The 16,867-nt window shown below is 44.1% G+C and overlaps 1 protein-coding gene across 2 annotated transcripts in view; it reads right to left on the reverse strand.

The window, feature by feature from the left end:
- mast1b (microtubule associated serine/threonine kinase 1b) overlaps window positions 1-11,360 on the reverse strand; it is a 45,887-nt gene extending 34,527 nt beyond the window's left edge. The window contains exons 1-2 of one of the 2 annotated variants that reach the window (XM_075454802.1): window positions 10,967-11,360; window positions 1,608-1,636 (exon numbers count right to left, since the gene is read on the reverse strand). In XM_075454802.1, coding sequence (XP_075310917.1) covers window positions 1,608-1,636; window positions 10,967-11,005 — 68 coding nt within the window. In that variant the 5' untranslated portion in view covers window positions 11,006-11,360. Of the gene's footprint in view, window positions 1-1,607; window positions 1,640-10,966 lie in introns of both variants that reach the window. The other variant, XM_075454801.1, reaches the window with a different exon arrangement.
- Between the last annotated feature and the right edge of the window lie 5,507 nt (window positions 11,361-16,867).

Here is a 16,867-nt window from a genome sequence, read left to right on the forward strand (position 1 = left end):
AAGACAAGCATACCTATTACCTGTTCTTCTGGTGAGACTGGGCTGCTTTAACTCTTCTACTCACTATATTTACCAGCTATCCCCTGTTCACTTTTTGTTATTCCGAATAACGTACGATTTATCTGAGCTTTTTTCGCTGAATCCAGGAGCAGGGAGAGTAAACTAAGACATAAACAGTGTTAAAACGCTCCATAAAGCAGAGGATAATTCTCTGAAGATTTGCCGATTTTGTCAGTTATGTTTTGTGACTTAGTTATTGGGATTTTTATTCAGTGCTCATTGTGTTTTCGGTATTAGATCAGTCTTTGTTTCATCCTGGTTCTGTTTTTCTCAGTATTCAGTTCTGTTTTATTTCTCCTTGTGTATTCTTTGTGTTAGGGAGATTCATTTTCTAAGTTAGTGTGCTCTCCCTCACCCCCTGTGTTTTGCCATCTCTCTCTCTCTCCTCAGTTTGTCTCCTGCCATCAGCCCTTCACTCTCACCTGCAACCTGTTTGTAACTAACCACCAGTTCCTGCTTCAGTAATCACCTCCTCAGTATATATGTCTTTCTAGTTCCACCACTCCTCGCCGGATCCTCGTCTTATACGTCTGTATTCCTTGTCTTACTCATCTGCATTCCTCGTCTGAATTTCTTGTCCTATGCCCCTGGTCCATGGTTTTCCTCGTCAGTCCTGTCCAGCAAGTATTCAGTCTGGTTTTGTTATTTGAACATATTGTTTTATGTTCAATATAGTTTTTCAGTGTTCCAGCCTTGCTGCGCCTTTTGTTTATATTTGAAAATAAATCCTTTAACTACATTTCTGGCTCTTTTCCGTGTCTGCACCTGGGTCCTCCCTTACCGAACCATGACAGATTTAGATTTGATGTTTTATGTCACACAGTCCAAATTCTTTCTTTTTTTTTTATAGAAGAACACAACCTAGAGAAAACCTAGAGTAGAAGGAAAACACAAGCACCGGGGACATGTCTTTAAATATGGTTATTGGCTAAATTGATGTATTAACACTCTGCCACTGACATAATACTGTTTTTGTGTTTGTAAACAAATATTTATCAACCAGAGTGTGTCAAGGGGAGAGAGAAAGAGCAGCTTGAAGGGATCAAGGAAAGAGGGTTATAAAGCTGCGGACAGTGGAAAGGCTGAGAAGTGGAAAGGATAGCGGCACAGAAACGGATTCATAATCAAGCAAAGGGAAGAGAAGAGGGCGATAGAGAGAAACTGGAAAGGGCAGAATAGCTTTCAGGACCATGGACAGCATCCACAGCTCTTGGCTGGCCACAATCAGTCTGACACACACCAGCTGCACTCCAGGAGGACTCCTCCTCCTCCTCCTCCTTCACACATGGACAACACACTCCACACCACAAGCCCCGCTGAAGCATCCTCACAGCTTTCAAACAGAATGTGCAAATCATGCTGATGATCCAAGAAAGCCTGCCAGTCTGATGCACGCTCAGGAGGACAGACCCTGTTGATGCACAGCAGTTGAATTTGATTGTTTGTCTTCATAGAGAGTCTGAAGCTCCCCCCAGAGAGGAGAGAAAAGACAGGTGGCAGGAGAGACCATGGGGGGGATGGGGAAATATACCAAAAGTAAAACTCACCTGCTGTTTTTGCGAGGCAGCGGCAGGTCCTTCTGGCAGAAACACACATGCACATTTAAAAAAAAGAGAAAAAAAAGAGAGATCAGGTACAAAGAAAATGTGAATATATGTCTTTACAGGATCAATCAAAGACGTGTGGAGCTCTCTGCTGAAGTCAGAGTTGACATTTTGGGAGCATCTTCCTAAACATTTGATTTAACTGCGTGCGGGGGTTCTTTTTTTATTTTTTGGAAAGGAAATATCTTTTCATAAGAAATTACCTTTAGACATCTCCCATTTAGACATTTTGATAACTCCTAAATATGTTAAATCTAGAGATGTTAAACCCTTTTCAATTAAAAAAAAAATTAACAACATGTAGTTAAATAGGTCATTTGTTCAAATAATACGACCACGCCTATGGGCAGCAGGAGGGAAATACAACTCTAGCGTGTTTGCACATCAGAGCAGATGTCATTCTTAAGTGTTTCCTTTAACAAGTCCCAGGGTCAAGGCGGAGGGACAGGAATGGACAGTGCAATCAAGCATTTCAGCTATTGATTAGACATGTGTTTGACGCCAAGATACGAACACTGGAACTTTTTTTTTTTTTTCCACCACTGAGTTCCATTTAGTCAATAACTCAACAACACTTTCTTAAAAGACTTTTGTCTTTTGCCACTTCCTGGTTGAGTTTAGGCTATAAAACATCACTTGCTTGAGGTTAGACGGCAAATTTATTTAGCAAGGGTTAATAAAGGTTGCACTTCTAAGTTACAGCTCTATTGATTTTCTTCTAAGCTCTCATTTACAGCAGCACCAAGAATATCCATCCATCCATTTTCTATACCCACTTTATCCAAACTTTATCCAATTTAAAGTTGCGGAGGGCTGGAGCCTATCCAAGCTGTCATTGACCGAGATGCGGCGTTTATCCCGGACAGGGTACTGGCCCGTCACAGGGCCAACACGGAGACAAACAAGACAAAGTACTATGTATACTAACTGAATGTGCAAGAAACCACAAAAGTGTGCATACATGGTCGCTGTGAGGCTACAGTGCTAACCACACTTGAGAAATCTAAAGCTTGAGAGATCCGCAGTGCTTTGTTAAGGATGTCCTTAACGTCAATAGCTATATAAATTGCTGCATATTGATAATGGAGAAGTTTCTAATTCCAAATGCAGATCTCACTCCTCAGGTCCTCACACTAAGCAAATTGGATTTGGGTAAGAGCAGACAAGCCTAATGAATTATAATAAACCTATAAAGCCTTGTTTAAAATTTATGTCTCATAAAACTCTCATAAAAAGTGCTTTGCTGGACTTCTTGGTTATTGTAAAATTGCTTTTCATTACTGAGCAGCATTTACTTCACATGCCCTTAAAAATGTATGGCAATACAAAACTAGGAAAAAGATCACACACATTCATGGTGAAACTATAATATTTAGATGTATAATACCCTTAGTTTAAGATAACTGGAAGTGCAGTAGTGTGCATTTTAAAGGAGACCTTTTAGGATTATTACTTATGGAAAATAAAGCCACTTCGTAGCCTACTTTCTGCCTCGGACAATTTAAGAAACTGAGTTTAGAGGATGGTTATGGTGAAATAAGCAAAAGCTGTGTACTCATGCTCAAATTCGATTGGTCCAGAACGCAGGGGCCTGCTAAGTGAGGTCACATGAGGGGCGTGGGTAGTGAGGTCTGCAGTTGGAACCATATAGAACTAATCAAGATTAATAAGTCTGACAACTTGTCCTCATTCATTTCAGCAGAAATGCTCCACCGGTGCTGCAGTGGGCCATTTACGCCTGTAGTAGAGTGTGTGTGTGTGTGTGTGTGTCGGACTCTGAGTTTGTTTTCAAGTCATTCGGTGTGTTCATTTCTGACTCTGCTGAGAGCCATTCCCTACTTGCCACCCCGTATCTCTGGGGTCCAGATGGACGGGGAGTGCTGAGCCCAAACAGCAGCCGACACTCACTGCACTGCGTGAAAACAGTGTGAGCGGTGCCAGGTCCCATGCGAGCACAGCCCGGCTCTTTGCTAACCCTGCACATTGAGCTAGAGAGGGACAGTGAGAGCACCAACGGTGTAAACAAGGGCGGAGCAGAGGGGGAGAAATGGATGCTTTAGGGGCTGCAGCCTCATCCCTGAGCCTGAGCGTTCTAGTCTTCAGCTCCATGCATTTGTGTGTGTGCTGTTTGTGTGATCAGGTGTGAGCCATTAGTAACAGATGCAATTAATGCATTAGTTGCTTTTCACCCTCTCGTGTCACACGCAGGGTAATGCTGTTAAGATGCTGTTAGCAATCCAATAATCGCCTGTTAACCACAGTCAGTGCAGTTATTAGGTTAACCTTCAGATAGATATTGGGTGTGGGAGCGAGCATATGGGGACCTGCTGCCACTTACTGTATATATGTCAAAGCACAAAATTTATACCCTGGCTGCCTGAAAGCTCTACAATACAAAGACAATCCTGCAGCACAGCAGTGTTGGTGTTTTTGTCTCACCAGTCAATTTCCACAAGGTTAAGTCTGTGACACTCACAATTACCTTTCTGAAAACAATACTCTTTCTATCTCCTCAACTCAGGATCATAAATAAGTTAGGAACCTCAAAGCGTACTGCATGTCCCCCAGGGTTTACATCTTAAATGAGACAAATCCCTCTTTACAAGGGCAACTGAATATTCAATCCATTGATCCCTCTGTACTTTGTCCTTCATTGATCCGGCTAATTGGCCCTGAATTGTCAGAGCCAAGGTGAAGATGACTTGCAAGAGCAAGAGGCATCGAGCTTCCATGAGGGGGGTTACTGTAACACACAAGCTCGGACCAGACAGAGGTTGTGTGTCATGCTTTCCATCTCAGTAAAGCCAAAGCAATGTTGACTTTGGTATTCAATCCCTTACTGTGGGAGCACCTTATAGCCAAAGAAGGCGGTTTCCTCGGCAGAGGAAAATCCAGCTGGAAGCTCTGGACTGCACGACAGCTCCCTTATCTCATTTGTCAATATGCACACACTCGGCTTCTACATTCAATCCCTGTATTTGTGTCCTTGTCCCTTCCACCAGGCATGTGAGGAGAGGCATTAAGGACAGACAGAGGGAGAGAGGAGGGGAGGTGATAGACTTCAGAGCGTCATTTTAAATGGACGTCAACTAAATACGACGTGTGGTATAACTGCATCATCTAACCATTGTTTTAACTGCAATTTAACACTTTTTGCCCTGTCAGTTGAGCACTAAATCTATTTGTAACATAGTAGAAATTTACAATTTATTCAATTTAAAGAGCAGGATTAATATAACCCCACCCCCCAGAAATCTTTGGTGCCAATAAGATTTCCACAAGGGGTACACAGATGAATCCTCCCGCAAACCTAAATGTGGGGGCACCGAGAGGAGAAGTAGGCCGTCAACTTAGTACAATTTCCTGTAGAACCATCCCCAGCTCCACATAATACTGTCCTTGGGCAAAATATTCAAGCCCCATGTTACTCCTGATGGTCAGAGCAGCATCTTGCACAGCAGGGATAAGCAGCACATCCTCCATCATGTTAAACTGGCTCTAGCGTTGTGTTTAGCGTTTTTTTGCTTGGCAAAAATTTGAACTAAATCATTTGTAGGATAGTTTAACTAAGGATTGAAATCTAAACGCAATAAGCCTACAATATAAGCAGATCTAGTTTGCTCCAGCTTGTACAGACAATAAAAGAATCCGATGGAGCATTGAACAAAGTGTAGCCATAATGTATGAGGTCTTGTCCTGCTTTGAGCCCACACACAATAGACAGAATTGAGATTGAGAGTCCAAACTGTTTCATGAATCCATAGGGCTGTAGATTATATGCCTATGCAAGGAAATTTAGTTATCAAATTCTCAAATTACTTGCCAAAATTCCATGAAATCAGTCCACTGTCACCCCAACATCCATGCTGTATTTTTTTATGTGTGTTAATTTTAACACAGAATCAGTTTGAATTATTCATCATCCTCAACTCTGCTTCCTTACTCCAATAGAGACCTCAGCAGTGATCGGTTTCCACAAAGTAAGAATAAGCAGGCAATTACTTTCAATGAAGCAACGTCCTTTGTCCAAATCTGGGTCCTAACACATATTCTGAGGTTTAATTAGCTTGTCAGAATATCATGCTTATTTCTCATTGCATGGCTGCATTTCCCACATCACCACATGAATGAAGACAGCTTTTTTTAAAAAAAGAAAGAAAAAAACCGTTTGAGGCTAATGTTTTGTGAGGATTCACTCATTCCCACGGTGGTAAACGGTGACTGACAACAGATGGAATTCTTTGTCACACATATGAAGTGCCCAGATTAGCAAGCCACACAATTGCTCACTATATCTAGCCGTCTTTTCCGTCTTGAGCGGCTGCTCTTTTTTTTTATCCAGTTTTAACCGTGTCCTTGGGGGGAGAAAAGCTGAGGTTTGAGCCTATAAATGATTGTCTGATCCCCCCCTTTTAGCCCCCGGGTGTCACGCTGACAGCAGAGCATGTGAGTATGCAGCCCAGTGTCTGGTGTAAAAGTAAGGGAGGCAGTGCAAACATCCATTCAAGTGCTCTCACTGGAATGTGATTGTGCCACAGTCTTGCAATGTCTGCGGTGTATGCACAAGTATCTTTGCCAAAAAAATACAGATTAGTGTTTGACTTTTCTTATATCTAACCTGCAGACAGCCTAAGTCTGTCAAAACCTGTTCACTTTGACAACAAATAACCTTTTTTATTGCTTCTTCCCTGCAGTTTCTGTGTTTCCTATATACATATATGTATGTGTGTGTGTGTGTGTGTGTGTGTAGTGTGTGGGGTGGGGGTGGTGCACATTCCAGACGCCTGTTTTTACAACTGGCTCATGTTTTAGGTCATTGTCCTTGCTGCATTATTTGCCAATTGAGTCAGCTTTAAGCAAGAATGTGCAAGGATGAGATAGGTTGAGAAAACTTTCATTCTTTTCATAATTGTCTGGGATGCTGCGGTTGTAGGAAGGTGAAGTCATTCAGGGACAAACATTGTGATGCAGACAGTAACCCAACAGAGACTTAAGACGAGGGAAATCTCTCTCCTGGTACGGTCTTAAGTCATGCCCATAAAAGCTCCTTTGCTGTTGTGTCCTTGAGGACATACTGGCTGCACTAAAGAAGTAATGAAAAGAGAAAAGAAAAAAAAAAAAAGCCCTGTAATAAGGAAATGGCATTAGGTGAGCTGCATGAATATGAAGTGCGCTGCTGCTCACACAGGATGCACTGACCAGACGATTCAATTTGACAAGGCTGCGCAAAGAGAAATGCTGGCGAGCCGGCCAGTAGAAAAACAACAAGGATCAATCAAGGAGTGTTTCAGTGCCAAGAGAGAGTGATATCAGCAAGCACTTACAGCAGAGGCTGACTAACTAGTGCAGGGCTGAAAGATAGAACTACAGCAGGGCTGATGGGTGGGGATTAAACATACAGTATATGCGCATTAGAACTCTAAAGACATAATGAAATCTGATCCTCGCAAGGTTTTAAAATATTGTAAATGCCACCTCAGATGAACAACAACACGACATATCACTCTGTGTAATTTTATGTTTAACAAAAGCAAAGCTAAGATGAGGAAGCAGTACATAAGAAACAATACACCTTAACTGCTTCCATAGGAATCAGGAGGTTAATTAGCGGCCAGGTGCTGCTAATCAAATGCATTTGATTAACTGATCATCCACAGGTGTGAGCACCTCTAGAAAAGCAGAAGTTTGCTGGTCTGGGGCATGCAGGTGTGTATTAACAGGACACCAAGGAGAAACCCTTCAGATCAATCTGGGAAGGGGTTATAAGGCCATTTCCAAATAATTTGTAGTCCAGCATTTTACAGAGAGAAAGATTATTCACAAGTGGAAAACATTCAAAACAGTTGCCAATCTTCCAAGGGGGTGGACCTTCCGGCAAGTTCATCCCAAGGTCAGACTGAGTAAGGCTTAAAGAAACTGCACAAAGAGCTACATCTAAGAGGGTGAGACTGGGTCATAGAGCAGGACAGCACAGCGGCACATCTACCACTGACTGGCTAAAAAAAAAAAATATCGAATTAAATAAATAATGACGGTGTTGCAATGGTTCAGTCAAAGTCCAGATGCTGTAGCTGCACCTTAAAAAAGCTGTTTATGCCCACAAACATAAATTACATTAAGCAGATTTGCCAAAAAGAGTGGGTCATAATAATGCTGTTAAATCAGGTGTGTATGGGTTACCCTGTAAGGGAACACCACTTTCTCCTTCCTTCTTTCACGTGATCTGTTCCTTCCTTGGTTTATCTGAATTCATTATTAGTTCCAGTGCTGTGAGTGTATCAAACTAAATTTAGGATCAGCTTTGGTTGATTAATTCATGTATTTGTTTAGTAGGTTTAATTGAAGCAATGTTTCCATTATTTTGCCTTTTTGTTCCAGTTTCTAATAGCTGTTTTCTCTGAGGTCCACTTCCTGGTTGAGAATGGAGCTCTTATGAACATGCACACATGAATGCTCCTTGCTCCACCAAGTGTTACCATTGTGGACCAAACCAAGTATTTGGGAGAAGGAAGTGATGAGAATTGTCTGTCTTCTGTTTTCACCCAATGACATAGTGAAATTGTCTATAGTCTTTACTGTTGTAGAATTATTTTGCATATCGAGGTCTTAACTTAAATTTTGATGAGAAAGATGCATTACCTTTGACTGTCCATTTTATTTGACCTGTTCTTTGTGCCAAATAGTTTAACCAGGAGCTCTTTAAAGCTGGTGTAATGGATTTGGCCCTTTGTCAGAAGGCTGTGAATGACCATTCCCCTTGTATCAGTGAGTTTCTGTTTATTCTTCTGTGATTGCAGCTTGCTTATGTGGACTTATCATATGGAAATTAAAACATTTTAGAGCCCTGAACTAAATGGTGGTACTTCTGTGCTCATTTGGTACCAGAGCTGCTGGTATACATCCTGGTTCATAGGGTTTAACTTCTCCCAACATACCCTCAAACAAAAATGAAAATACAACCATTAGTTTAGTTATGTTTATTGAATATATATATATATATATATATATATATATATATATATATATATATATTATATAATATTCACGAAGCACTGAACTTCAAATGGGTCAGTTATGACTAAACCACAATATAAAAGGTAATACCAGCTGACAGACTCTTGAAAAATAGAACATAAGATCACAGAAAGGGCCAGAGCTGCCATGCTAAACCATTAAGCTTTCACTTTCTGAGGAGAGGATGAGCAGCTTAACTTGCAGGCTTTTACTTTCAGAGAAGAGTACAGACTAAGATGCCCAATGGGTTCCCTCAAACGGTGAACACAGCAAAGCACAAAAAGCTGTATTTTGGCTTACTGTAAAAGGGAAAGCTGTATTGGAAGGTATGAAGTTTGAAACTTGACGAAAGCTGCAGTCAGCAGCAGTTCTTCCTACTTTACGCAAAATCCATTCAGTTTAAGTCATACAGATAGCATGATTGTAAAGCTATTGCAAACTCTCACAGCACTCGACATAACTTCTGCTTATGAAATGCGAGCGAGTCAAATAGAAGCTGCAGAGTCACGGAGAGCGGCAGGCGGAAAAGAAGCAGCGAGATCATGCTCCTTTCATGTTAGTTATGTTGGAGCAATGCATCATGGGCGTGACCCCTGACCCTAACTGCAGAGGAGCAGGGTGTGTCACCATATGGTGCTGAGGGAACGAGTGTGCGTATGCCTTTATATGTGTGTGAGAGAGCGCGATGTGGCAGTTGGGATGATGAGACCCGGGGGACTGACACGGCAGTTGAACAGACCTTGCAGAGCCAATCATTTGTCAACACGGTTTCATAGACACACAAAGCCATAAAGATAACATATAGGCATACAACTTGTGCAGATAAGCTAAATGCACACATCTATTAAATATAACCCTGTCTCTCTCTAACACACACACACACACACATTAAATCATTCAGCTGGCCTGCCTATATCTATAAAATACCAGCGACTTTTTGAGTCTGACTCTGTGGTGATTAATTCCCTCACAGCTCCTGTCATACATCACAGAAGCAGCGCAGTGAGCTGAGTGGTCGGGATGATGAGACATGAAATCATCAGCACACCTCACTACAATCCCCCCTTCTCTCATTTACACCCCTCTCCCTCTTTTTACTGCCACAGGGGTCAATTTTCCTCCGAGCAGCTCAGAGATGCACTTTTCAGAGAGCGTTTCTTCATGATGCTTCTCCTCAGTAAATTAAACCGCTGGACTACAAACTGAATTACTGAAAGAGAGAAATGAAATGCACCCAAACACACGCACACACACACTTGTGTAAGTGCAGAGGCCCACAGGAGGCTGCTCTCCGCCCGGCCTGCGGGCTGCTCATCTCCGCTCAGTTCACTTGACTGCACCACACAATGATGGAGGGGAGAGTATGACCCATGGTTAAGCAGGCTGCTTCATAATGGATGAACACAGTCATCTGAACGCGTCAGAGCGGCATGCATGAGTGACCATTTATTACCAGCGTTCCCTTAAAGACACGATAGTGTGTAAAAACAAAGGGATCCTTAAATGGAATGAGCGTCTACATTGCTACAAGCCTGAATATTACAGGTGCTGCATGTGATATGGATGTATAAAGATTATATGTAGCTTTAATGTGGTCACTTTGTTGCGATGTCCTGGTTGTGTTGCGTTGACTTAGCTCTGCCATTGTGAGAAGTCACTGAGATAGTAATGATATAAAAAGCTTTTTAAAAAAAGTATTGAGAAACATCTAATTAATTTCACCCAAAGAATCTTTTCATGTTAAAGGATGTGTTTTTATGAGAAAATGTGTCCTCATTAAAATATGTGTGATGAAGGGCTGAAATAATGCATATTTCATTCAAATGAACAAAAAGGGACAAAAACAGTCGGTATAGGCCACTGGAAAAATGAGCTTTAACATCTGAGTTGGTACCAACCCAGCATCCCAGTTGGACTATGTCCTGCAGTCTGGGCAAAAGCAGTGAGGGAGTTAATGAATTAGCTGTCTGAACTGACTAATTAAAACATTTTTTTCTTTTTTTTTTTTAGAAAATAACATATTTGATGTCATATTTGTCTTATTCTAAATCTATTTGGGTTTTAGTTGAACAAAGAAAAGCTGCTTGAATACATCACATTAGGCTCTGAGGGGAATTGATCTTCATTTAGTCATTATCAGCATTTAAATGGCAAAACAAACAAACAAAAAATATATAATATAATAATAAACTCAGACAGTCAAGAAAACAATCAGCACCCTAAAGCTTGAATGAATAAAACAGACGTCCAACATCAAGCAGAACTCTTGTCCGCTGTATACGGCTCACCTGCAGCCTCCGGCGCCTAATTATTCCCGAGTCATCCATGGCGGAGCCTGATGAGGAGCTGCGGTACTCTTAGCAGGGGTTCCCCCCCTCACTAAAACAATCCCTTGACCCCCTTCACCAATCTGTGTTTGGACCCGGCGGGGCTTCGGCATCCGCCGGCGCTCCTGTTCCCACCCGAACTGCACAGCCGCAGCAGCCGCAGCGTCCTAGCACACTCGGAGCCAAAGAGGCGCGCACACACAGCAGCACGGAAGCAGTCCGGTGTCACGTCGAAGAAATCCACGAACACGTACACAGGTCGAGCGGTCCCATTCTCTCTGGTTAAAAAGGCGACACTTCTAAGAAAGCAAGGGCAGGGGTTCCCCGAGCTTCGCGTGAGACCTCCGTCCTGTGTCCTCCGCTGCTGACACTCACGCTGCCATCTGAGGTCCTTGGCGGAGCATCCTTGACATTTTGCCAGAGGTCCGTGCGCTTTGATGCTGTCCAGCTCAGCGACCGAGGGCCTTGTCAATCCGTGCAAACACGATGTTCATGTGGGATCAGCCCAAATTCCTCTGCTGCTGAACAGGAACCGAGGAAACGTCCGCTTCTTTCCACGTCCGATCACAAAGGACGGCGTGTTTCAAAGCTCTGCTCAGGCGAAAACAAGCAGGCGGTAAATTGGTAATGCATCGTAGTGGAGCTTCTTCATCCTAGAGCCACTCGGTCGGGCTGACTTTGCCGCAGATTCGCCGCTGAGGAGCTCGTTCACTCCCCGTTACTGAGGAAAGAGCGCGTCCTCTCCTCGTCGTACTTCTTCAAAACACATTAGGCTCAAACTCCTCTCAGTTTCATTCATCCATTCTTTGCTTCTCAGTGTTAACTTCCTGGGAAGTGGTGACTGGACGGGTCGACCCCAGTAACGCGATATTTCTAACCCCTTCCTGGGATTCCCTCTCGCCCCTCCTCCTACGCGAGCAGCGGCGTGGTCCTGCTCAGATGAGTGGGGGAACATCCAGCCCCCCACCAGAAGAAACAACCCAGTGGGCCAGTACAGCTGTGTCAACTGAGACACCACAGCTGTACAGGCGATTGTTCTATTGCTTTTACATGGTGAGGTTACTTATAGTGTGGACATACTGTAAGTTACCACTTTATAAACCATGAGAATGGCCTGTTGGGGCCAAATTCAGCACCACAGACAGCGGCACGGGATTAATAGTGTGGGAAAGCTGATTGGTGCCTACTGTTTCAACAAAAAAAGCATAACGAGAATTGAGCTCTGATTTAGTACAGTTTGACATGACTCATGCGCAGTTATGAAAACAAAAGAGTGTTAAATGTAAATGCTTATTTTTTTTTATGGGATAAAAACCAACTCAAGCCAAATAGACCAGAGCCCGAGGTCCAATTTATGTCCTGTATCGTTTTTGTATTTAGCCAGTTGATTACAGATGTGCTAAGAATGTCCCCGTTCTCTAAATAGTTCATTCAAGTTTTTTGCCTACAGGTAGAGGTTCAGATGGACACCAGTCACACATCTTTGAGGGAAGCAGCGAAGCTAACTTAGCACAAAGACTTGAAACAAGAAAAGTAGCTTGGTTCTGTCTAAAAGGTACAAAACAACTGCCTGAAAAGTTGAACTAGCCCTTTAAAGAAGCCTTCCAGTAGAGCGCCTCTGTTTAAACTCTGTGTTTTTGATTGGACTTATTCGTTTCTATCATTGTTACAGTACTTTTGTTTTATTGTTCTCATAGAAATCCAGTTGCTAAAAGGTTGGTGCAATAACAACCGGTTTAACGTCCTCGTGTTTACTTGATCTCAGCTCAACTGGGCTCAACTGATAAAGCTAGACTCTGGTAACATGGTACTTGTCTGTGCTATTGAAGAAGGCCACATTATAGAAACTGCTCTCCTCAAAGTGCCTAATGACCTTCTTATAGCAGCTGACTCCAGTGAATGGAGTAAGCTGTATCACAGTTGATACAATAGATCATTCAATTCTACAAATTGTCTTGTGAAATAGGTTAGCCTTTTTTTGTTCATATCTCCATTATGGGATTTTTTCCATTCCTAAAAACATACATTGAGTGTCAGTCCTTGGTCCTTTGTCCCCTCCTTTGTTCCATGTTCCCTGCTATCACATGGACACGTAATTTGTAGATATGACATCAATTTTCATTATGATGCAGATGACACATCTATCGACTCTTCCAACAATTTCATTAGGGAATTGAGTAAATGAGGTTCAGATCTGACAATCAAAAAATCATCTTCAACTGAACAAAGCTAAATCTGATGTCATTATTATAAGCTCAGACACTATATATTATATTTCTTCATAGCTTGGTTCAATCTCCACTAACATCACCTCCAGCTGCAAAAAGCTGCAATCTAAATGGACTGTGTTCATATGGTGATTTTCTAGTCTTGTTGACCAATCAAAGTGCTTTTAAACTACAACCCTTCACTGTAAAGCACCTTGGAATTTATTATTATTACTGTCATCATTGTTGTTGTTGTTTGTAAAATACTAATTTGGGAAAATCATTGCATAACGCCTTGCAGGGGACGAGGACTTTCACACAGCTTAGATGGAACATATGTTAAAAGCTGCCCACACAGCCGTGAACCTTATCAGTGCCAGACGCAGCACGAGATCTGCCATGTTACATCCAGGAATGTGAGCACAGCCTACGTTAGCTCATCCATCTGCAGGGAGGCTGCAGTTGGATGAGCCAAATTGCTTGATGGAAAAACAAAGAGGTATTTTGATTTCATCATGATATATGTGTTATTTTGCACTTTCTTTTAACCATTTAGATGAGACAGAATATTGTACTGTGCGAAAGTCTTGAGCCGCACTTAATTTCTTTCTATATTGCAATGAAAAAAATTAAATAGATGCAGGGATTTATTGAAACGTAAGCAAATATTAATGGAAATACAGTATTTAAGGCAAAAAGAGAGTTTGTAGAATTCTAACAAGCTTGAAAGTCAGTGTTTGGTCCAAGCACCTTTATTCTTCAACACAATCTGAACCCTATTAGACAAGCTTTCTGTCATTTCTTTAAGTAGTCTTCAGAAATAGTTCTCCAGGCTTCTTGAAGGACATCCCAAAGCTCTTCTTTGGATGTTGGCCGCCCTTTGTTCCCTTCTCTGTGAAGATGATCCCACAATGCTTCAATGATGTTGAGCTCTGGGCTCTGGGGAGGATTCATCCCTCCATCAGACCTGTTGCCACTGATTTTCAGTCCACTTCTTGTGTCATTTGGCATCCCTCAGCCTTTTCTCCCTGTTTCCCTTCCTTAAGAACGGCTTCTTGACATCCACCCCTCCATGGAGACCATTTCTGATGAGGCTTCAGTGCAAAGTAGATGGATCAACTGAAGGTCCAGATGCATCTCTCAGGTCCTGTGTCAGGTTTTTACTGGATTTCTTTCCTATTTCTTAAGAAAACCCCTTTCAGATACTGTTCATCTACCGTAGATAGGTTTTTTTTAGGCCTATTTACTCTTTGGGAATCACCTTGTCGGTAAAAACGAAACAAAAAACTTCTCATGTCTGTCAAACGGTGCTATTTTTGGTATTTTTCACAGATGCAACGACAGAAATGACAACAAATTATGTATCTTTGCAACAGGCTGCAAACAACAAAGTGTTTTTCTTTTGGTAAATTGTCTGTTATGCATAGACACAATACTGGTTCATTCCTTGAATTGAGTGCCTTTTTATGCTAATTCTGAAAAATGGTCAGCCAATGTCCAAAGAAAAACTTTAAAACACCTTTAGAAAGCTGGAAGAATAATTGCTTAAGACCTCAAAAAAGATTACAAGATAGTCTGGCTCTTTGGAGGCTAAATATAAAGAGTAAAAAATTAAAAAATTAGGGGTGGCTCAAGACTTAGTATAATAGGTATATGTGTATATGAGTCGGTACTTCTCAACAACACTTAACAGTCCCTGGAGGACGCACTGGAGAGTGCTCCTCCGGGAGACTCCCTCGTCCTGCTGGGGGACTTCAATGCTCACATGGGCAATGACGTATTGTGAGGGTCTGTTGGGAACGGCTGGCGGAATCCCCTGTAAGGAGAAGTTTCAACTCCCACCTCCGGCAGAGCTTCAACCATGCCCCGGGGGAGGTGGGGGACATTGAGCCCGAATGGGCCATGTTCCGTGCCTCCATTGTTGAGGTGGCCGACCGGAGCTGTGGCCGTAAGGTGGTCGGTGCCTGTCGTGGTAGCAACCCCCGAACCCGCTGGTGGACCCCAGTGGTGAGGAAAGCCGTCAACCTGAAGAAGGAGTCCTATCGGGCCTTTTTGGCCAGTGGGACTCTGGAAGCAGCTGATGGGTACCGACAGGCCAAGCGGAACACGGCCTCGGCGGTTGCTGAGGCAAAAACTCGGGCTTGGGAGGAGTTCGGGGAGGCCATGGAGAATGATTTCCGGACGGCCTCGAGGAGTTTCTGGTCCACCATCCGGCGGCTCAGGGGGGGAAGCGGTGCATCGTCAACACCGTGTATGGTGAGGGCGGGGCTCTGCTGACCTCAACTAGGGACGTCGTGGGGGGAATACTTCGAGGGCCTCCTCAATCCTACCGACACGCCTTCCGATGAGGAAGCAGAGTTGGGGAGCTCAGACGTGGGACCTCCCATTTCTGGGGCTGAGGTTGCCGAGGTGGTTAAAAAACTCCTCGGTGGCAAGGCCCTGGGGGTGGATGAGGTCCGTCCTGAGTTCCTCAAGGCTCTGGATGTTGTAGGGCTGTCTTGGTTGACACGCCTCTGCAGCATCGCATGGACATCGGGGGCAGTGCCTCTGGACTGGCAGATTGGGGTGGTGGTCCCCCTCTTTAAAAAGGGGGACCGGAGGGTGTGTTCCAACTATAGGGGGATCACACTCCTCAGCCTCCCTGGTAAGGTCTATTCGGGGGTACTGGAGAGGAGGACCCTCGGCAGGATCCTGGAGGGTGCATGGGAGTTCGCCCAACCGGTCTACATGTGTTTTGTGGACTTGGAGAAGGCGTTCGACCGTGTCCCTCGGGGACTCTTGTGGGGGGTGCTCCGGGAGTATGGAGTGCCGGACTCCTTGATATGGGCTGTTCGGTCTCTGTATGACCGGTGTCAGAGTTTGGTCCGCATTGCCGGCAGTAAGTCGGACATGTTTCCTGTGAGCGGACGATGCGGTTCTGTTGGCGTCGTCGGGCCGTGACCTTCAGCTCTCTGGAGCGGTTCGCAGCCGAGTGTGAAGCGGCGGGGATGACCATCAGCACCTCCAAGTCTGAGACCATGGTCTTCGGCCGGAAAAGGGTGGAATGCTCTCTCCGGGTCGGGAATGAGATCCTTCCCCAAGTGGAGGAGTTCAAGTATCTCGGGGTCTTGTTCACGAGTGAGGCACGAATGGAACAGGAGATTGACAGACGGATCGGTGCGGCGTCTGCAGTGATGCGGGCTCTGCACCGGCCCGTCGTGGTGAAGAAGGAGCTGAGCCAGAAGGCGAAGCTCTCGATTTACCGGTCAATCTATGTTCCTACCCTCACCTATGGTCACGAGCTGTGGGTAGTGACCGAAAGAACGAGATCGCGAATACAAGCGGCCGAAATGAGTTTCCTCCGCAGGGTGTCTAGGCTCTCCCTTAGAGATAGGGTGAGAAGCTCGGTCATCCGGGAGGGGCTCAGAGTAGAACCGCTGCTCCTCCGCATCGAGAGGAGTCAGATGAGGTGGCTCAGGCATCTGGTTAGGATGCCTCCTGGACGCCTCCCTGGTGAGGTGTTCCGGGCCCGTCCCACTGGGAGGAGGCCCCGGGGAAGACCCAGGACACGTTGGAGAGACTTTCTCGGCTGGCCTGGGAACGCCTCGGGGTCCCCCCAGAGGAGCTGGAGGAAGTGGCCGGGGACAGGGACGTTTGGGTTTCTCTGCTCAAGCTG

Source organism: Odontesthes bonariensis, chromosome 21 (assembly GCF_027942865.1).
Source record: "Odontesthes bonariensis isolate fOdoBon6 chromosome 21, fOdoBon6.hap1, whole genome shotgun sequence".
Classification (NCBI taxonomy): Eukaryota; Metazoa; Chordata; class Actinopteri; order Atheriniformes; family Atherinopsidae; genus Odontesthes; species Odontesthes bonariensis.